Source organism: Somniosus microcephalus, chromosome 7, assembly GCF_052327205.1.
Source record: "Somniosus microcephalus isolate GS21.2 chromosome 7, FLI_Smic_1.0, whole genome shotgun sequence".
NCBI classification, from domain to species: Eukaryota; Metazoa; Chordata; class Chondrichthyes; order Squaliformes; family Somniosidae; genus Somniosus; species Somniosus microcephalus.
In genome coordinates, this window is record NC_140993.1 from 263,008,154 (window position 1) to 263,031,067 (window position 22,914).

A 22,914-nucleotide genomic window follows, 5' to 3' on the forward strand; every position below is an offset into this window, starting at 1 on the left:
GCATCAAACTAACTGCGCCCCTGGGATACGCAAGCACTGCGCGCCGGCAGTTGGAGCAGGCCCAGGATCGGAATTCCACAGGGGCCCACAGCTCAACGGCCGGCGCGCTAGGTAAGTGCAGGTCGGAGGCTTACACCCGCGGGAAGCCTCCGACCCGAATTTCTGGGCCATTGTGTTAAAGGCAAGACTGGAAAAGACAGAAGGCAAAGATGAAGCTTACATACCTTCACGAAAGTAATCGGAGAGAATCAAACATAAAATCAATAGGGTATTGCAAATGAGAAAGGAAAGCAAACTAGAAAACCTTTTATCCAACCAACCAAAAACAATACTGTATATGGCATGTGTGAGGAATGCCAGGCAGTCAAATTATTTTTCTCTCCATTTCCAGCAGGGGTCTCTAGAAAGTGATCAGTATTGGGAACCCTGGCCAATTTTGCCCTTCCTGACCGAGATTGTACCACCCCAAGAATAACTTGCATTGACACAGTGCCTTTAACGTGGTAAAACGTCCCAAGGTGCTCCACAGGAGCGTTATTGGACAAAATTTGACACCGAGCCACACAAGGAGATATTAGGGCAAGCAATCAGAAGCTTGGTCAAAGAGTTTTAAGCAGATTCTTGAAGGAGGAGAGGTTTAAGGAGGGAACACCAGAGCTTAGGGCCCAGGCAGCTGAAGGCACGGCCGCCAATGGTGGAGCGATGAAAATCAGGGATGCGCAAGAGGCCAGACTTGGAGAAGTGCAGAGATCTCGGAGGACAGTAGGCAATGTTCTCTTTAATTTTGTTTTTGGTGCACGGCCCCTTTAAATTTCCATGCACGCGCTGTTTTTCCAATTGTAAAGCCGGCAAGCGGCCTGTGTGGGACCTCCAGACAGCTGCGCAGCATAACGGGAACATTGGTTGTAGGGCTGGAGGAGGTTAGAGACATTGGAAGAGAGATCAGCTACCTGAGCAAAGACTGGAGATCATACCTGGAACTTTCCTAACCTGCATGGCTCAGCTACTCACTATAAACCCACTGAGCTACCAGATGAGCTAGGTAGTGATTTTAAACTGTCCAGACAGACAAAATTAAATCTGAACTCCAGCTACTGGCTATTTTGGATCCAAGCAGCACTGCAGGTTCTCTACTTCACAGGGAGAACATGTCACATAATTTATTAAATAACAGGAGCACTTGATGGGGCAAAGTGGAGCAGAGCTTTTATATAACTTCTATACGGGTGAAAGTTATAAAAAAGGTAGCTATCTATCACTCACAAGATAGGGACAAATCTTAGATAAATGTAGAGGTTAAAAACAGGAAAGAGTCAGGAAAATATTGCCTTATAAGAAACAAAGTCAAAAACTATGACTTAAATATGGATGAAGTGGACAAGCATATGAATTAAAAAAACAAATTTAGCATTAAATTTATTACCTGGAAGCGAGGCCAAACTGGAATTTGTTGAGATACTGCAGTTCTTTCTCAGTAGTTCATAAATACTATTAACGGCCGTCAGCTCTGCAAGACAAAAATTATGTTAGTGAATATTACATACATACGAACATATGGAAAAGGCGTGACCATTGAGTCTATCCCGTTCATCCGTGTTGCAACTAGGCTGCACGACCCTCCTCCCCCCACACCCCATATAATCTCCTGGAGGCAAATACACATTAACAAAAAATTCCCGAGACCCATTCAGGGAATAAAGAATTCTGGGAAATTATTCTCCAACCCCCAAAAGGCAATTAAAATCGAGCTCCAGGAGATATTAGTGAGGTACCATGAGGTACATCACCCAACATCCCACCTACCTGTTGTACATAAGCAATACAAGACTCCTCCAGGAACATGTCCAGCTCCCTTTAGAATGTTTGCAGTGAATCTACATTACCTGTACGACCTGGAAAGCTATTCCAAAGCTCTGTAAAAAAGAAAACCTCCCGACATCTATTCAAGATCTAGGCTTGCGTAACTTATACACGCCTTCACATTCTCCACAACTTATCTAATTCAAATCATCTGGCCTATTGCGATATCCAAGGGTTTTTAAACCAGCTATTAATCTAATGGCCCTCTTCTGAACATTTTCCAGGGCCTCTATTTCTCCCACCATGCGAGGGGACCAGTACTGGGCAGTTTTCCAAATGAGGCCTCCACAAAGTCTTGTACAACGATACAAGAATAATATTGTGATTTTTGTTTTATGTTCGATCCTCTTAGCTGTAAGAAAGAAAGAACCTGCATTAATACAGCGCTATTCACAACCTCAGGACGTCCCAAAGCACTTCACAGCCAATAAAGTACTTCTTGAAGTGTAGTCACTGTTGAAGTGAAGAAAAGTCGGCAGTCAATTTGCACACAAGATTCAACAAACAGCAATGAGAGATAAATATTGTCCAGGATTGCCCTGCTCTTCTTCAAAAATCACACCAAGGAATCTTTTACATCCAACGGAAAGCAGATGGGGCCTCGGTTTAATGTCCTATTCGAAAGACGGCACCTCTACTAGTGCAGCACTGCAGCATCAGCTTAGATTTTATGCTCAAGTCTCGGGAGTATGGCGTGATACATCCTAATGCTCAATTTTCACTGTGAGGCTTTCAGTGCAGCCTCTCAGCACTGGTTGTGAACCTTTAGAGACTCATGCACCGTAACACCTAGGTCACTTGCCCTCTCATTACATTTCCCACATTACGACAGTGACTAAACTCCAAAAGTATCATCTCTGTCACTGACCTCATCTCCTCTGGAGATCTTCCACCCACGGCCGCCAACCTCATAGTTCCCCAACCCCGCACAGCCCACTTCTACCTCCTTCCCAAGAGCCACAAACAGGACTGCCCTGGTAGACCCATCGTTTCAGCCTGTTCTTGCCCCACGGAACTTATCTCTTCCTATCTCGACTCTATGTTTTCTCCCCTTGTCCAGTCACTTCCCACCTACATCCGCGACTCTTCCGCGCCCTCCGCCACTTTAACAGTTTCCAGGCCCCAACCGTCTCCTTTTCACTATGGACATCCAATCCCTCTACACCTCCATCCCCCACCAGGATGGTCTGAAAACGCTCCACTTCTTCCTTGAACAGAGACCCTACCAATCCCCAACAACCACCACCCTCCTCCGCCTGGCTGAACTTCTTCTCACATTGAACTTCTCTTTTGACGCCACTCACTTCCTCCAAATTAAAGGTGTTGCTATGGGAACCCGCATGGGCCCTAGCTATGCCTGCCTTTTCATGGGATATGTGGAACATTCTTTGTTCCAGTCCTACTCAGGTTCCCTCCCTCACCTCTTTTTCCCATACATTGATGACTGTATCAGTGCCGTTTCCTGCTCTCGTCCTGAACTAGAAAATTTCGTTCACTTTGCTTCCAATTTCCACCCTTCCCTCACATTGACATGGTCCGACTCTTCCCTTCCTCGACTTCTCTGTCTCCATCTCTGGGGATAGGCCATTGACAAACATTCACTATAAGCGCACTGACTCCCACAGCTACCTGGACTACACTTCCTCCCAGCCCGCTTCCTGTAAGGACTCTATTCCATCCAGTTTCTCCATCTCTGCCGCATCTGTTCAGACGATGCCATCTTCCATACTCGTGCTTCCAATATGTCTTCCGTTTTCCTCAACCGAGGATTCCCCTGTACCATGGTTGACACGGCCCTTGACCGTGTCCATTCTATTTCCTGCACTTCTGCTCTCACCCCTTCCCCTCCCTCCCGGAACCACGATAGGGTTCCCCTTGTCCTCACCTTTCACCCCACCAGCCTCCACATTCAATGGATCATCCTCCATCATTTCCGCCACCTCCAGCGTGATCCCACCACCAAACACATCTTCCCCTCACCTCCCCTTTCAGCATTCCGAAGGGACTGCTCCCTCCGCGACACCCTGGTCCACTCGTCTATCACCCACAACACCTCTTCACCTTCCCATGCAAGCACAGGAGATGCAACACCTGCCCTTTTACCTCCTCCCTTCCCACTGTCCAGGGCCCCAAACACTCCTTCCAGGTGAAATAGATTTTTACTTGTACTTCTTGCAATCTAGTATACTGTAACTTATCAATCAGGCAAGTCATTTGTTATGTCAAAAAACAGTTTAAAACAGCTGCTCACAATGCAGTCTCCTCTACATTGGGGAGACCAAACGCAGATTGGTGACCGCTTTGCGGAACACCTCCGTTCAGTCTGTAAGAGTGACCCCGAGCTTCCGGTCGTCTGTCACTTTAATTCGCCACTCCACTCCCACTCGGACCTCTCTCACTGTTCCAACAAAGCTCAGCGTAAGCTCGAGGAACAGCACCTCATCTTTCGATTAGGCACTTTACAGCCCTCTGGACTCAACATCGAGTTCAACAATTTCAGATCATAACCTTGGCCCCTATTTTTTTTCCCTCTCTCATGGCTGCTGTTGATGATTCTGCCAGTGCCATTTACACTTCATCTAGTCATCTTTTGTTTCTTAACATGTCCCATTACCATCTCCTTTTGCTTTGCACCATCATCCCCTTTGTCTTTTAATCTCTCCTGCCTTCCATCCTATCAGACCTTCCTTTTAGTTCTTTCCTCCCCTCCCCCCTTTCCCCCGCCCCACACTTGCTTAAAAACCTGTTCCATCTCCAACTTTTTCCAGTTCTGACGAAGGGTCATCGACCTGAAACGTTAACTCTGTTTCTCTCTCCACAGATGCTGCTGACCTGCTGAGTATTTCCAGCATTTTCCGTTTTTATTTCAGATTTCCAGCATCCGCAGTATTTTGCTTTTGTTCCAAAAGTACATCATTGGCTATAAAGCGCTTTGCGACGTCCGGTGGTCGTGAAAGGCGCTATATAAATGCAAGTCTTTCTTTCTCAGCAGACTAATTCAGAAGCCAGCATGGTCTACACATGGCTGGCATTAGCGCTACCCTCATGCACAACTAGGGTTGCAAAATTCCAGGAATTTTTAAAAGAGGAAACATTCCATGGGAATTTTGAGTTTTTTTGCACACTGATGGTTTTTGTCTCTGACCCTTATATTATCTTTGTCATCAAAATAGACACTGTTCCATACAAATAAAAACAGGCTTTCAAAACTTTACTTAGGTTATAATTTTGAACTTTATTGAACCCCCACAAAAAAGACCCATCTAAAAAGAGCGTCAGCTTATTGCACCTGTAATTTGTCCTTATTTTGTCCCTTTGAGTCTTCTACTCATCATTGCTCCTCCTGATTCTCTGACTCGGACGTGTCCATTTCCTCCTCTGTGTCAGTGTCTAGCTGTGTGGTGGACACTTCTGTATCTGGCTCAATAAGTTGTAGGTTCGCCCGGATAGCCACCAGTTTCTCCACTCTCTTGTTAGTCAGCCTGTTGCGCACCTTTGTATGCGTATTCCCAAAAAGTGACCAGTTTCGTTCAGAGGTTGCTGATGAAGGTGGGATTTGGAGTATCACCGATGCAATGGGTGACAGGGCCTCAGATGCACAAAGTCCCTTCCACCAGGTATGTGCACTGATATGCTTGCATGATTCCCATATCCCGTCCCCCATTCCAAAGACCTTGCTTGGTAGAGAACTTTGCCAACGTCCAGATTGAGGTGGTGTGAGAGGGTAGAAATCACACTAAGCGCTGTTGATCTGTTCTCCAGAAAGTATTGGTCTCCCAACATGCTTTGGGTCCAGCATGTATGCCGCAGCATGAATCGGCTTGACACACAATTCTTGGCGCGTCTGTATGAATTGAACAATTCCCTTCTCCTCTGCTTTGAGCAGCAGGGATGTGGGTAGGGCAATGCTGATTTGTTCTTTTATATCAGCAAAAAGCCTGAGAACATCTGACAAGACAGCGTCATCTCCTTCAATCTGAGCAATTGCAGATGCTACTGGTGAGAGTAGTTTAAGGCTGCTAACAACTCTCTCCCAAAACACATCATCCAGCAGTATTTTCTTGATGGTGGTTTCCATATCCCCAGACTGGGATATTGCCATTTCTTGCAGCGACTCCTTACCCTCCAGAAGGTTGTTGTACATTATGACAACGCCACCCCATCTAGTGTCGCTGGGCAGCTTTAGTGTGGTGTTCTTGTTCTGTCATTTGCTTGGAGTTGTAGGTTGCTGCAACTACCTGTTTTCCCCTGACATACTTAACAACTTGCTTGGCTCTCTTGTACAGTGTTTCCATGGTTCTCAAACCCATGATGCCCTTGAGGAGCAGGTTGAGCCCATGAGCTGCGCACCCAATAGACGTACTATGAGGGTAGGCCTCCTCCACTTGAGCCCAAGCAGCCTTCATATTCGCAGCATTGTCAGTAAAGACCTTTTGTGATCCAAGATCATTGATGACCGCTTTCAGCTCATCAGCAATGTATGTGTCTCTGTTGTCCTTCGTGTCTGTGCTCTTGAAGAACACTGGGAGAGGAGTGGAGACGATGTAGTTTATGATGCCCTCCCCTCATACATTTGACCACCCATCTCAGATAACTGTAACACAGTCTGCCATCTTTATCGTTTCTTTGAGCTTTCCTTGGACTCTTATGCTCAGCCTCCAACAAATAAGTAGACAAAGCATGTCTGGTGGGAGGACAGTATGCACGGCGAATAACATTGAAAAATCTCTTCCAGTACACACTGGCTGTGAGCATGAGGGGTGAGCCTGTCGCATATACAGCTCGAGCAAGGCACTCATCTGCATTCTTCCGGCTATGGTTATCCATTGTATCAAAGAACTTTCCAAGTGGGCCAGGAGTTGCTGATGGTAAGGAGCCTGATGCTGAATGTGAACCATCATCTTCTTGAATGGAAGCAGAGGAACTCTGGGCTGACTGCTGTGAGCTTTGAGTGAAGTTGTTGCATTTGGATAAATGCTGCTGCATCTTTGTGGCATTCTTTACATATGGCTTTGTACAGTGTTTGCACATGTACACAGTCTTTCCATCTTTAATGCCTGGGGTAAAATGCTTCCACACATCCGACAGTAAACGTGGCATTGTTCTATGCAGAGAAATAAAGGGCATTCATCTCTGTGTCGAACTGCGGTCGATCAGCACGATTGCAACAGGGTGAGTAAATTTTTCCTGATGCTCCACGTGATGGAAGCATGACTTGTGCATGCACGACGCTACATCACCAATAGAGGGAGCTAATCGCTCATCCAACCAATTAGGACACATTTGTTCACAGTCACACACAAAACTTGTAATTATTAAAACAAGCCAAGTAAGAAGATAAACATATATTGATTAAGAAATTCCTTAATAATTAAGATTCCATCTTAGTAATTTTAAGAGAGGACCAGTGGGAAAAAAAAATACAAAAAAAAACACAATACTATGCTAGCATGTGCTTTTTTGGGCAAAATTCCCAAGCTAAACTTCCCGTGGAAAATTTCCAGAAACTTTCCACCCCTTCACAACCCTACATTAAATATCATCTGCCAGAAGTAGGTTCATTACCCATCACATCTAGATCAGATCAGACAAATCTCCAGGATCTGATGGTATTCATCCCAGGGTATTAAAGGAAATAGATGAGGAAATTGCAGATACATAAGTCATAATTTTCTAAAACTTTCTAGACTCAGGAATAGTGCCTTTGGATTGGAAAATCACAAATGTCACGCCATTATTTAAGAAGGTAGGGAGGGAGACCAGAAATCTACAGACCAGTCAGTTTAACAACATGCCTACAACAGATTATCTGGTCATTATCACATTGCAGTTTGTGGGACCTTGCTGTGCACAAATTAGCTGCTGCATGTCCTACAATACAGCAGTGACTACACTTCAAAGTACTTCATTGGCTGTAAAGCGCGTTCAGGCGCCCCGGGGTCGTGAAAGGCACGATAGAAATGCAAGTCTTTCTTTCTTTATCTTCATACCTAACCTGCCCTGGTAAATCCTTTAACTCTGTTTCTCTCTCCACGGATGCTGCCTGGCCTGCTGAGTGTTTCCAGCATTTTCTGTTGTTATTTCTGATTTCCAGCATCCGCAGTATTTTGCTATTGTAAGGAGATATCAGGACAGGCTTGGTCAAAGAGCTAGGTTTTAAGGAGCGTCTTAAAGGAGAAAAAGAGAGGTAGAAAGGCGGAGAGGTTTAGGGAGGGAATTCCAGCGCTAAGGACCTAAGCGACTGAAGGCACGGCTACCAATAGTGGTGCAATTAAAATCAGGGATGCACAAGAGGCCAGAATTGGAGGAGCCCAGATATCTCGCAGGGTTTAGGGCTGGGGGAGATTACAGAGATAGGGAGGGGTGAGGCCACGAAGGAAATTGAAAACAAGGATGAGAATTTTAAAATTGAGGTGTTGCCAGACCAGGAGCCAATGTAGGTCAGCGAGCACAGGGGGTGATGGGTGAACGGGACTCGGTGCGAGTTAGGACACGGGCAGTGAGCACAGGCGGTGATGGGTGAACGGGACTGGGTGTGAGTTAGGACACGGGGCAGTGAGCACAGGGGGTGATGGGTGAACGGGACTGGGTGTGAGTTAGGACACGGGGCAATGAGCACAGGGAGTGATGGGTGAACGGGACTCGGTGCGTGTTAGGACACAGGGCAGTGAGCACAGGGGGTGATGGGTGAACGGGACTCGGTGCCAGTTAGGACACGGGCAGCGAGCACAGGGGGTGATGGGTGAACGGGACTCGGTGCGAGTTAGGACACGGGGCAGTGAGCACAGGGGGTGATGGGTGAACGGGACTCGGTGCGAGTTAGGACACGGGCAGCGAGCACAGGGGGTGATGGGTGAACGGGACTCGGTGCGAGTTAGGACACGGGGCAGTGAGCACAGGGAGTGATGGGTGAACGGGACTGGGTGTGAGTTAGGACACAGGGCAGTGAGCGCAGGGGGTGATGGGTGAACGGGACTGGGTGTGAGTTAGGACACGGGCAGTGAGCACAGGGAGTGATGGGTGAACGGGACTGGGTGTGAGTTAGGACACGGGGCAGTGAGCACGGGGTGATGGGTGAACGGGTCTTGGTGCGAGTTAGGACACGGGGCAGTGAGCACCGGGGGTGATGGGTGAACGGGACTGGGTGTGAGTTAGGACACGGGGCAGTGAGCACAGGGGGTGATGGGTGAGCGGGACTGGGTGCGAGTTAGGACACGGGGCAGTGAGCACAGGGGGTGATGGGTGAACGGGACTGGGTGTGAGTTAGGACACGGGGCAGTGAGCACAGGGGGTGATGGGTGAACGGGACTGGGTTGAGTTAGGACACGGGGCAGTGAGCACAGGGGGTGAGGGGTGAACGGGACTGGGTGTGAGTTAGGACACGGGCAGTGAGCACAGGGAGTGATGGGTGAACGGGACTGGGTGTGAGTTAGGACACGGGGCAGTGAGCACAGGGGGTGATGGGTGAACAGGACTCGGTGCGAGTTAGGACACGGGGCAGTGAGCACAGGGGGTGATGGGTGAACGGGACTGGGTGTGAGTTAGGACACGGGGCAGTGAGCACAGGGGGTGATGGGTGAACGGGACTCGGTGCGAGTTAGGACACGGGGCAGTGAGCACAGGGGGTGATGGGTGAACGGGACTGGGTGTGAGTTAGGACACGGGGCAGTGAGCGCAGGGGGTGATGGGTGAACGGGACTTGGTGCGAGTTAGGACACGGGGCAGTGAGCACAGGGAGTGATGGGTGAACGGGACTGGGTGTGAGTTAGGACACGGGGCAGTGAGCACAGGGGGTGATGGGTGAACGGGACTCGGTGCGAGTTAGGACACGGGCAGCGAGCACAGGGGGTGATGGTGAACGGGACTGGGTGTGAGTTAGGCCACGGGGCAGTGAGCACAGGGAGTGATGGGTGAACGGGACTGGGTGTGAGTTAGGACACGGGGCAGTGAGCACAGGGGGTGATGGGTGAACGGGACTGGGTGTGAGTTAGGACACAGGGCAGTGAGCACAGGGGGTGATGGGTGAACGGGACTGGGTGTGAGTTAGGACACGGGCAGTGAGCACAGGGGGCGATGGGTGAACGGGACTGGGTGTGAGTTAGGACACGGGGCAGTGAGCACAGGGGGTGATGGGTGAACGGGACTGGGTGTGAGTTAGGACACAAGGCAGTGAGCACAGGGGGTGATGGGTGAACGGGACTTGGTGTGAGTTAGGACAGGGGGCAGTGAGCACAGGGGGTGATGGGTGAACGGGACTGGGTGTGAGTTAGGACACGGGGCAGTGAGCACAGGGGGTGGTGGGTGAACGGGACTGGGTGTGAGTTAGGACACGGGGCAGTGAGCACAGGGGGTGATGGGTGAACGGGACTTGGTGCGAGTTAGGACACGGGGCAGTGAGCACAGGGGGTGATGGGTGAACGGGACTGGGTGCGAGTTAGGACACGGGGCAGTGAGCACAGGGGGTGATGGGTGAACGGGACTGGGTGTGAGTTAGGACACGGGGCAGTGAGCACTGGGGGTGATGGGTGAACAGGACTGGGTGTGAGTTAGGACACGGGGCAGTGAGCACGGGGTGATGGGTGAACGGGACTGGGTGTGAGTTAGGACACGGGGCAGTGAGCACGGGGGTGATGGGTGAACGGGACTGGGTGTGAGTTAGGACACGGGGCAGTGAGCACAGGGGGTGATGGGTGAACGGGTCTTGGTGTGAGTTAGGACACGGGGCAGTGAGCACAGGGGGTGATGGGTGAACGGGGTGTGTTAGGACACGGGGCAGTGAGCACAGGGGGTGATGGGCGAACGGGACTGGGTGTGAGTTAGGACACGGGCAGTGAGCACAGGGAGTGATGGGTGAACGGGACTGGGTGTGAGTTAGGACACGGGGCAGTGAGCACAGGGGGTGATGGGTGAACGGGACTCGGTGCGAGTTAGGACACGGGGCAGTGAGCACAGGGGGTGATGGGTGAACGGGACTGGGTGTGAGTTAGGACACGGGGCAGTGAGCACAGGGGGTGATGGGTGAACGGGACTCGGTGCGAGTTAGGACACGGGGCAGTGAGCACAGGGAGTGATGGGTGAACGGGACTGGGTGTGAGTTAGGACACAGGGCAGTGAGCACAGGGAGTGATGGGTGAACGGGACTGGGTGTGAGTTAGGACACGGGGCAGTGAGCGCAGGGGGTGATGGGTGAACGGGACTGGGTGTGAGTTAGGACACGGGCAGTGAGCACAGGGAGTGATGGGTGAACGGGACTGGGTGTGGGTTAGGACACGGGGCAGTGAGCACAGGGGGTGATGGGTGAATGGGACTGGGTGTGAGTTAGGACACGGGGCAGTGAGCACAGGGGGTGATGGGTGAACGGGACTGGGTGTGAGTTAGGACACGGGGCAGTGAGCACAGGGGGTGATGGGTGAACGGGACTGGGTGCGAGTTAGGACAGGGGGCAGTGAGCACAGGGGGTGATGGGTGAACGGGACTGGGTGTGAGTTAGGACACGGGGCAGTGAGCACAGGGAGTGATGGGTGAACGGGACTGGGTGTGAGTTAGGACACGGGGCAGTGAGCACAGGGGGTGTTGGGTGAACGGGACTTGGTGCGAGTTAGGACACGGGGCAGTGAGCACAGGGGGTGATGGGTGAACGGGACTGGGTGTGAGTTAGGACACGGGGCAGTGAGCACAGGGGGTGTTGGGTGAACGGGACTGGGTGTGAGTTTGGACACGGGGCAGCAGAGTTTTGGATGAGCTCCAGTTTATGCAAGGTGGACGATGGGAGACCAGCCAGGAGTGCACTGGAATAGAAATAACAACAGAAAACGCTGGAAAAACTCAGCAGGCCAGGCAACATCCGTGGAGAGAAAAGTAGAGTCAACGTTTCGGGTCAAACCCTTTGTCAAGACTGAAAAAGCACAGGAAATGAAACAGATTAAAAGGCCAGTATGGGGGCTGGGAGAGAACAAAAGAGAAGTGAAGAGACATTAAGAGGTATTCAAAATGAGACGAGATGGTGATAGGACTAGTGGAGACAAAAGACGGCTCTAGATTAGGTGTGAAATGCGCTGGCAGAATGGGAGACAGCTGCCATGTGGGAGAGAGAAAAAAAAGGTGGGGGCCAAAACAAAGGTGTGGATAAAAAATAAGTAAAAATGTAATATGGGCCGGGGTTATGATCTGAAATTGTTGAACTCGATATCGAGTTCGGAAGGCTGTTAAGTGCCTAATCGAAAGATGAGGTGCTGTTCCTCGACTTTACGCTGAGCTTCTGTGGAACAATGCAAGAGGCCAAGGACGGTGAGGTCCGAGTGGGAATGGAGCGGTGAATTAAAATGACAGGCGACCGGAAGCTCAGGGTCACCCTTACGGACTGAGCGGAGGTGTTCCGCAAAGCGGTCACCCAATCTGCGTTTGTTCTCCCCAATGTAGAGGAGACCGCATCGTGAGCAGCGAATCCAGTATACTAGATTGCAAGAAGTACAAGTAAATCGCTGTTTCACCTGGAAGGGGTGTTTGGGGCCCTGGACAGTGGGAAGGGGGGAGGTATAAGGGCAGGTGTTGCATCTCCTGCGCTTGCACGGGAAGGTGCCGGGCGAAGGGGAAGGGTTGCTGGGGGTGATAGAGGAGTGGACTTGGGTGTCTCGGAGGGAGCAGTCCCTATGGAATGCTATCGTGCTTTGGAATAGTCAAGTTTAGAGGGAACAAAGGCATGGCTGAGGGTTTCAGCAGCAGATGAACTGAGGCAGGGGTGGAGCCGGGCAATGTTAGAGGTGGAAGTAGGAAGTCTTGGTGGTGAAGCGAATATGTGGTCAGAAGCTCCTCTCGGTGTCAAAAACGACACCAAGGCTGCAAACGGTCTGGTTCAACCTCCGACAGTTGCCAGGGAGAGGGATGGAGTCGGTGGCTAGGGAGCGAAGCTTGCGGCGAGGATGGAAGACAATGGCTTCGGGCTTCCCAATGCTTAGTTGGAGGAAATTTCTGCTCATTCAGTCGGGCAAATAGTGTGACAAATCAGAGGCAGTGGAGGGGTCGAGAGTGGTGGTGAGGAGGTAGAGCTGAGTGTAGTCAGCGTACATGTGGAACCTGATGTGTTTTCAGGTGATGTCATCGAGGGGTAACATGTAGATGAGAAATAGGAGGGGGCCAAGGATAGATCCTTGGGTAACACCAGAGGTAACGATGCGGGAGCGGGAAGAGAAGCCGTCGCAGGTGATTCTCTGGTTACGACTGGAGAAATAAAAATGGAACCAGGCGAGAGCAATCCCACACAGCTGGACGACAAAGGAGAGACGTTGGAGGAGGATGATGTGGTCAACCGTGTTAAAGGCTGCGGACAGGTCTAGAAGGACGAGGAGGAATAGGTTACCTTGGTCACAGTCACACAGGATATCATTTGTGATTTTGACAAGGGCTGTTTCGATACTGTGGCTGGGCAGAAACCTGATTGGAGGGATTCAAACATGGAACTGCAGGCAAGATGGGCACGGATTTGGGAGACTTGGAGAGGAAAGGGAGGTTGGAGATGGGCGGTAGTTTGCAAGGACAGTGGGGTCAAGGGTGGGTTATTTGAGGAGGGGGAGTGATGACAGCAAATGTGTTGGGGAGGGGGTCAGTACCTGAGTAGAGGGAACCGTTAACATCACCAGCTAACATAGGGGCTAAGGGGGGAAGCTGGGTGTTCAAGAGTTTGGTGGGAATAGGGTCAAGGGAGCAGGAGGTGGGTATTATGGACAAGATGAGCTCGGAAAGGGCATGATGGGAGATAGAAGAGAAGCTAGAGAAGGATGCGAGTTCGGGGTGGGCAGGGGGGAACCTTAGAGGAAGTTTGGCCCAGTGGGCTAGGGGAAGGAAGTGGCAGAGGCAGCTGAACGGATGGTCACAATCTTTGTGACAAAGAAGCCCATGAGCTCCTCACACTTGTTGTTAGAGGTGAGGATGGAGGAGGCAGGGGAGAGGGGTTTAAGATGACAGTTTGTAGTGGAGAAGAGAAGCCGGGGTTATCTTTGCATTCCATGATGATCCTGGAACAGTGAGCAGTTTTGGCAGGAAAATATATTAGTTGAACTACCTGCCCAGAAGATTGTTGCTTCTCAGCCTCAATTTTACAGTTAAAACTCTTAAGCAAACTAATCTAACCATATTTTATTTCAAGAGGCCACGGCACACTTTCTTTCTCCTCACCAAACAAAATGTAGAAGGTTAATTAAAATCATCCATCGTTTCATTGCTTTAGTAACTACAAAACTCATTAAATTCACAAAACTCAGATGCTACATTAGGTCAATGAATACGTTTTCTACATTAACACAGTAACTACTCTTCAGAAAGCACTTCATTGGCTATAAAGCGCTTTGAGACTTCCTGAAGTCATCAAAGGCGCTATAGAAATGAGAGTCTCTTTCATGGGCCTAAAAAAGTGACCAACTGAAACGTTAATTGTTTCTTTCTCCACAGTTGCTGCATGACCAGTTGAGCATTTCCAGCGTTTTGTTTTTCTTTCTCTAATTGAACTAGACTATTCACACAGGTAAATAACAGACTATCCTTTTAACTCAAAATAGTTGGTTGTTACAAAGTACCATGCTATTGTTTCCCCTCTCCCTATTATTCAGGCTATGAGTTTATTGTGCAAGTCGTGTCACCATAACACTTTAATGCATCTAATGAACAATTTATAAATACAGCACTCACCAGCAAACTCCTCATCTTTATACTGGTCACCTCTATAATTCCAAACAACTAGTAGCACATATCGATCCATTGTAAGACTTAATAAGAACTGGCTGTCGTAAAATAAATGCACAAACGGTTTAAAAGGTGTAAAGGTTGTCTCGTAGTAGCCAGCTTATGTGTGTCTTCCCATTTTCCTGGAGTATCTCAGCTTGGTCACAAATCCACACTCCTCAAGGCTCTCTCTGGTTCCAAGAATCTGCAGCCCCGCAGGCTTCCCTCCCTGGTGCCTTCTGCCTTTGTTTAACGTGGGCCTTTCTGCATCTGGACATTAACTACAGTCATTGGCCCGGGTCAGTGTGTGAACACAAAGCGGCCCAGTGCCGGCTTCCTGCAGACTCTGGTGAGAGTGATGGTCGAACTCTCGGACTGACGGTGGGCCGGGGGCTCTGGGACTGGCGGTGGGCCGGGGGCTCTGGGACTGCCCGGGGGCTGACGGTGGGCCGGGGGCTCTGGGACTGCCCGGGGGCTGACGGTGGGCCGGGGGCTCTGGGGCTGCCCGGGGGACTGACGGTGGGCCGGGGGGCTCTGGGACTGACGGTGGGCCGGGGGCTCTGGGACTGGCGGTGGGTCGGGGGCTCTGGGACTGGCGGTGCACTGACGGTGGGCCGGGGGCTCTCGGGCTGCCCGGGGGCCGGGGGCTCTCGGGCTGCCCGGGGCTCTCGGGCTGGCGGTGGACCGGGGGCTCTCGGGCTGCCCGGGGGACTGAGGGTGGGCCGGGGGCTCTCGGGCTGACCGGGGGACTGACGGTGGGCCGGGGGTTCTGGGACTGCCCGGGGACTGACGGTGGGCCGGGGGCTGCCCGGGGACTGACGGTGGGCCGGGGGCTGCCCGGGGACTGACGGTGGGCCGGGGGCTGTGGGGCTGCCCGGGGAGCTGAGGGTGGGCCGGGGACTGAGGGTGGGCTGTGGGACTGCCCGGGGGCTGATGGTGGGCCGGGGGCTCTGGGACTGCCCGGGAGACTGACGATGGGCCGGGGGTTCTGGGACTGCCCGGGGGCTGACGGTGGGCAGGGGGACTGACGGTGGGCCGGGGGCTGTGGGACTGCCCGGGGGACTGGCGGTGGGCAGGGGGCTGTGGGACTGCCCGGGGGACTGGCGGTGGGCAGGGGGACTGACGGTGGGCCGGGGGCTGTGGGACTGCCCGGGGCACTGACGGTGGGACTGGGGCTCTCGGACTGCCCGGGGGACTGGCGGTGGCCCGGGGACTTTCGCTGGGTTTTCCGGCCCCTTTCTCCAGTTGACGGTTCCCGCCGCGCCGGCTCGAGCTCCTCGTTTCACAATACCCGCGCACTCTTTCCGTTTCCGGGAGCTGTGTCACCCGGTGACCGGTCCGGCTGGGGACCAAACTCCTCCACTCGGAACCTGCAGTTTATTATTATTTTTTTAATCACTCTGCTACTTTACTCAGAGCTTGGTAACGTTAGTCACTCCAATACGTCTCGCTACATGGAAAATGAAAAACCAAGTACTGTGGGTTAAAATTGGATGAATTAGATTTTCCGACGATATGTTTCTCTTCGGAAAGATTCAGGCGCTGCACACGCGACTGGGCTTCTAACAACATGTCCAGCTTCACCAAGGCTGCTCAGGTGAGACATGCTCCAGACTCGGGAGGGACAGAGAGATTATGATGAATGATTTGCATTTATATAGCGCCTTTCAGGACCTCGGGTCGTCCCAAAGCGCTTTACAGCCAATGAGGTACTTTTCAAGTGTAGTCGCTGTTGTAATGTAGGAAACGCGGCAGCGAATCTGCTCACTGCAAGCTCCCACAAACAGCAATGTGATAATGACCAGATAATCTGTTTTAGCGATGTTGCTTGAGGGATAACTATTGGCCAGGACACCGGGGAGAACTCCCCTGCTCTTCTTTGACATAGTGCCCTGGGATCTTTTACATCCACCTGAGAGAGCAGACTCCACCTCTGCACTGGGAGCGTCAGCCTAGATTTTTGTGCTCAAGTCTCTGGAGTGCAACTTGAACCCACAACCTTCTGACTCCAAGGCGTGAGTGCTACCCACATGAGAGACATAGTGGAGAGAGAAAGAACACACAGGAGAGGGAGTGGGGAAGAGAGAGAAACCACGGGTAAAGAAAAGATACTGGTTCAGACATGGGGGATGATGGAGAAGTTGCTACCAAAAAAGGGGAATTCAGAGAGGGAGTAGAGGGATCAATACTTGGGAAGGAGAGAGAGAGGGGGGGGGGATACTTTGGGAGGAGAGGGGTGCTACATTCCGAGAGAGAGAGGAGGAGGTCCCAGGAGATAGGAGATACTGGGAGAAGGACCAATACCCAGAGATGTGCTGTACCAAACTTTTGGTCATCTGCCCTAATATCCCCTTATATGGCTCGGTGTCAAATTTTGTTTGATAACACTCCTGTGAAGCGTCTTGGGTTAAAGGCGCTATATAAATGTAAGTTGTTATTGAAGAACGTGTTAGGCATGAAGCTTATGACAAACACATGAAGGTGTGTTTATTTTAAAGAATGAGATGCATCAAAGTAGGTGACATTGTTACGCTAAGATGGATAATCAGCAGCTGTAATAAGTGAGAGTTAACAGGTCTGGCACAAATGTTTTCTAAACAGAGATGAAGTACTAAAATGTACTGCTGAAATTCTGCTCTATTGGGGGTGGAATTGTGATGTAGAGACAGTGGATGGACTGAGTTGGGCTGGAATTCCTCTTCATGATGGCCTACATCCTAGGGTTTTGAAAGAGGTGGCTATAGAGATAGTGGATGCATTGGTTGTCATTTTCCAAAATTCGATAGATTCTAGAACGGTTCCCACGGATTGGAAGGTAGCAAATATAACCCCACTATTTAAGAAAGGAGGGAGAGAGAAAACGGGGAACTACAGACCAGTTAGCCTGACATCAGTAGTAGGGAAAATACTAGAATCTATTATTAAGGATGTGGTAACAGGACACTTAGAAAATAGTAATAGGATTGGGCAGAGTCAACACGGATTTATGAAATGTTTGACAAATCTGTTGGAGTTTTTTGAGGTTGTAACTAGCAGAATAGATAAGGGGGAACCAGTGGATGTGGTGTATTAGGATTTTAATAAGGCATTCGATAAGGTGCCACCCAAGAGGTTATTAAACAAAATTAGGGCTTATGGGATTGGGGGTAATATACTAGCGTGGATTGAGGATTCCTTAACGGACAGACAACAGAGAGTAGGAATAAACGGGTAATTTTCGGGTTGGCAGGCTGTAACTAGTGCGGTACTGCAAGGATCAGTGCTTGGGCCTCAACTATTCGCAATCATTATCAATGATTTGGATGAGGGGACCAAATGTAATATATCCAAGTTTGCTGATGATACAAAGCTGGGTGGGAATGTAAGTTGTGAGGAGGATGCAAAGATGCTTCAAGAGGATATAGACAGGCTAAGTGAGTGGGCAGGAACATGGCAAATGGAATATAATGTGGAGAAATGTGAAGTTATCCACTTTGGTAGGAAAAATATAAAAGCAGAGTATTTTTTAAATGGTGAGAGATTGAGAAATGTTGGTGTTCAGAGGGACCTGGGTGTCCTTGTATATAAATCACTAAAAGTTAACATGCAGGTACAGCAAGCAATTAAGAAAGAAAATGGTATGTTGGCCTTTATTACAAGAGGATTTCAGTGTAAGAGTAAAGATGTCTTGTAGGGCCCTGGTGAGACCACACCTGGAGTACTGTGTACAGTTTTGGTCTCCTTACCTAAGGAAGGATATACTTGCCATAGAGGGAGTGCAACAAAGATTCACCAGACTGATTCCTGGGATGGGGGGATTGTTCTATGAGGAGAGATTGAGTAGACTAGGCCTATATTCTCTAGAGTTTAGAAGAATGAGAGGTGATCTCATTGAAACATACAAAATTCTGACAGGGCTTGACAGGGTAGATGCAGGGAGGATGTTTCCCCTGGCTGGGGAGTCTAGAACCAGGGGTCACAGTCTCAGAATAAGCCATTTAGGACTGAGATGAGGAGAAATTTCTTCACTCAAGGTGGTGAATCTTTGGGATTCTCTACCCCAGAGGGCTGTGGAGGCTCAGTCATTGAGTATATTCAAAACAGAGATCGATAGATTTTTGGATATTGAGGGAATCGAGGGATATGGCGATTGTGCAGGAAAGTGGAGTTGAGGCAGAAGATCAGCCATTATCTTATTGAATGGCGGAGCAGGCTCGAAGGGCCAAATGGCAGACTCCTGCTCCTATTTCTTATGTCCTTACGTTCACTGGGTTTCTGCCTCATGGATGTAGTGACAATAAATTCCGATGGGGGTCGGGGTGGTGCGTTCTGTTTCAAAATTTAAAACTGTACCTTGAACTATGTGTGCAACTAAGGTGACATCCCTGGGTTTTTTAATTAAAATGATGATTACTTGCAGGAAAGAGCTGTGTATAATACATAAGGGGAGGCCTGATCATAAAACCACTGCAGTTCATTATACAGTAACTTGAAATTTTTAAATGGGCAGGATTTCTCTTGCCATAACATTCAGGCACATTGGTCCAGTATTTCAGAGCACTTTGGCGGGGAAAGAAATTGTATCTAGTGCCTTACCAGAATCACTCTGTTTCTACCTAACAACTTGATTAGATATGTTGTGCAGGTAATAAGGAATCTGAAGTTAACACTGGCCTGCTAGATTGAAACAAGCACATTCACCAAAGGAGTAGCGCTGCTTAGGCCACGATTTCGCCTTCGGAGGCAGGATCGCGGCAGGAGAGGTCGTTGGCCGCTCCCACTCCCGGTTCCAGCCGCTCTGTGAAAAGGATTTTCCCCTGATTGGGCTTGTTAAGCCCGCCCTGCGCATTTGCCGGCCAATTAAAAGGAAGCGGGTCTGATGACGTCATTTCATGACGCATCATCAGCCAGTTTGCTTAAAGGGGCCATTGCCACATTGATTTTGACAGTTGTGCTGTCAGTGTTCTACAGCATTAAGGTGCTGCAAACCCTGACAAGCACTGCACAAAGGCACAGGGCTGCACCCAGGCTCCCGCATGACTCCCTCCATATGCTTATGGAGAGAGTCACAGCAGCAGGGAGGTTCTCTTCCCTTCCCTTGGGTAGAAGTCACCTCCCCAGGAGACCAACACAGCCTGGTTGCACATTGCACAGGAGGGCACAAGCAGGGATGTCGTCAGGAGGACCAGGCTGCAGTGGCGTAAACCTTTCAATGATCTCAGTAGATCACGAAACGTTGCTGCAAAGCCACACTCAACCTCATCCTGCTGTGCCACTCATCACATCCCCATCACTCTGCCTTCCCTACCCTACTCCTGCACATCCTTACTCACACCAACTTACCTTGCACCTCCACCCATCCCTCTCTATCTACATTATCACTTCTCCATCTCACTAACTGCCCCTCACACTCCCCCTCATCCTAGTCTAATCATACCAACTAACAACACACAATGGTAGCCACTTGGGTGTTTTATGCAATGTTCATGTAAATTTTCTGTTAATGTGTTGTCAAACACTGAAATCTATATTTTCAACACTTTACCTTATTGGACAGATCTGTGCTCACCTTTAGAAGTGTCTTAGTGAGTTCCAGTGAATGTTGAGACATAACTTTCCCCCCCCCCCCCCCCGCCAATTCTGATGAGTTGAAAGGAATGGCTTGGACATTGTAGGGATGCTTTATGGTGCTGGTGTCAACCTGGTGCATCATGTGGCAGCCAGGGTGTACAGCGTCAAGTGAAGTAAATCTGGCCATGGTGAGGCCATCGCTGGCCTCCCGGGCAGCAATGCTGTCGGGTGCTGATGTCCTGTGTCCTCTGTGCAGCATCAGGTGATTGCAGAGAAGGTTGGTGATGTTGGTGTTGGGGCTGATCGTGGAGGGATTCAGAGGAGCAAGGTGAGATTTTTTCATGGGCACCGATGTTGCTGGAATAGATGGCAGCTGAAGTTGAGATGACAGAAGCGATCTGTCAGTGGTGAGAGAGCTTGCTCCAAGGAGGCGACAGTGGATAGAGAGTTTACTCCAAACATTTCCAAACTGCATAAAGCTCAAAAGTGTCTTCCAAGTCCTGAAGGCTCAAGCTACTGACATTGGTAAGTGAACAGCTGTGAAATTCTAGCTTTTATACCACTTTTGCAGCTGTCACCTATTCACAGCAATGGGGAGACATCGAGAACCCGACCTACTTGCCTGATGTGATCTCCGAACGTCGGGAACCTCATTAAAAAAGTGAGAAAATAGAAATAGGCTGGCAAAATAGTAGTTAACAAGCGTTTAACAAGCATTTAACTGTCTTAAGTGCCTCCCCCGCCGCTTGGCGTCAGGTCTGTTCTGAAATCGCAGACCCGACACTTTGGAAACTTACATGGAGGCGGGTCGGAGCGGGTTCCCAACCCGCTGTCAGTCATTTCAATTTTGACAGCAGACCCGCCTCCAAACCTGCCTCCAAACCTGCACTCTGCGCGCCGGCAAAATTCAGCCCTTAGAGTGTGATTGGTTTGGTTGTCCAGTGAATGCATTCTGACACCAAAGTGTGTTCACTGTGCTGTGATCCAACACACACAAAGCATTTTGCACAGGCTTTATGATAGAAAAAACTTCAGTAAACACTGTATGAAGTGTTGGCTATTGGTTCTGCTGTGTTGATAGTTCTAAAGCCTTTGAACCCTTCTGGTTTAACCGATTTACCATTTGAACAGGTTCAGATTAAGCTGCCCCAGAAAAAGTAATTTGATGTGGTAACATACTGCAAGACGAGTGAAGTTAATGTATATGGTATTATGCAAATACATTATTAAAACCCATTAAATTTTAATTAATGCGTGACTTCATCAGATGGTCTCAGATGAACCAAGCATCGAGTATAAATTGTATCCCATGGGGCCCCCAAAAGTTGTTCCATTATGTCGCTCATGTTTCTTTTTTGCACCAATTGAAGTTTTTATACAAATTGAAGTTTTTATTTGTTTGCTATACAGCATCGGAGAATTCGCTTTGCAGACAGTTCGGTGATGGCCACAACAGGAAATGTTCAATTCTGGGCGGGGTCCAGTGCTCCATGGCCCCTTTCGGCACTGCTCGCCTCCTTCAGTAGATCAGTTCACAGAATAGATCTGGAATTGGTGGCATTTATTGAAATGTAGAACCATGGAGCACAGAAGGAGGCCATTCGGTCCATCGTGCCTGTGCCGGCTCTTTGAAAGAGCGATCCAATTAGGCCTACTCCCCCTGCTCTTTTCCCATAGTCCTGCAAATTTTTCCTTTTCATGTATACAGGAAACTCTCGATTTACCGGCACCCAAACAACCGGAAATCTCGGTTAACCGGCAGAATTCAGGAGTAGGTTCAGTTAAGTTTTGCTTCATATTAGTGGCCGTTTCTTGATTCTTGGCTGTGTAATCGGGGGTTTCTGCACTTGTTGCTAAGCAACAGGGGCGCTTGGTCTTTGGCCGGGCTTCTTGCACCTGTTGCTAAGCAACAGGGAAGCCTGGATTTGTTGCTGTGTACGGGGCTCTCGTACCTTTTACTATACCTCTCTGTAATTCAGACTTTTTGATAAACCGGCACCACGCCAGTCCCGTCGGTGCCGGATAAAAAAAAGTTTCCTGTATATCCAATTCCATTTTGAAAGTTACTACTGAATCTGCATCCATTGTCCTTTCAGCTCGCTGCGTAAAAACAATTCCCCTCACCTGCCTCTGGTTCTTTTACCAATTACCTTAAATCTGTGTCCTCTGGTTACCGACTCTCCTGTCAGTGGAAACTCTATCAAAACCCTTCATGATTTTGAACACCTCTATTAAATCTCCCCTTAACCTTCTCTGCTTTAAGGAGAACAATCCCAGTTTCTGTAGTCTCCCCACTTAACTGAAGTCCCTCATCCCTGGAACCATTCTAGTAAATCTCGGCCTCCTCTCGAAGACCTTGCCATCCTTCCTAATGTGTGGCGCCCAAAATTTGATGCAATACTCCAGCTGAGGCCTAACCAGTGATTTAGAAAAGTTTATCGTATCTTCCGTGGTTTATAATGTGCAATATAATTTTGAGCTATTTGTGTGAATGGTGTGATTTCTACTAGAAACCATTTCCCCCCTCTTTGTTCTAGCAATGGGCCTCCTTTTCAAAAATGTGGTATTTGATTGATGCCACGATGCAGCCGCCTGGGAAAATAGCTACAATGTGCTCAGTCAGACTACAAGGGAAACATAAACCCATCTACCATGCACTGAGTAAGTATCCCAAATCTCTGCTGCCTCTCTGAATGTAATCTTTCACTCGCAACCTGAGCTTCTGGCAGCTGCTAAAGGTAAGTGGAATTGCTGCACTGCACATAATACAGATGGATGATACTAGAGTAA

General features: G+C 49.6%; 2 protein-coding genes across 4 annotated transcripts in view; one reads left to right on the plus strand and one right to left on the minus strand.

The window, feature by feature from the left end:
• mtbp (MDM2 binding protein) overlaps window positions 1–15,076 on the minus strand; it is a 104,232-nt gene extending 89,156 nt beyond the window's left edge. For all 3 annotated transcript variants that reach the window (XM_085993687.1, XM_085993686.1, XM_085993685.1), the window contains exons 1-2: window positions 14,542–15,076; window positions 1,424–1,507 (exon numbers count right to left, since the gene is read on the minus strand). In XM_085993687.1, the coding sequence (XP_085849813.1) occupies window positions 1,424–1,507; window positions 14,542–14,611 (154 nt within the window). In that variant the 5' untranslated portion in view covers window positions 14,612–15,076. The remainder of the gene's footprint in view (window positions 1–1,423; window positions 1,508–14,541) is intronic.
• mrpl13 (mitochondrial ribosomal protein L13) overlaps window positions 1–22,914 on the plus strand; it is a 178,281-nt gene that overhangs the window by 67,771 nt on the left and 87,596 nt on the right. The window contains exon 3 of the mRNA XM_085993689.1: window positions 22,662–22,785. Coding sequence (XP_085849815.1) covers window positions 22,683–22,785 — 103 coding nt within the window. The 5' untranslated portion in view covers window positions 22,662–22,682. The remainder of the gene's footprint in view (window positions 1–22,661; window positions 22,786–22,914) is intronic.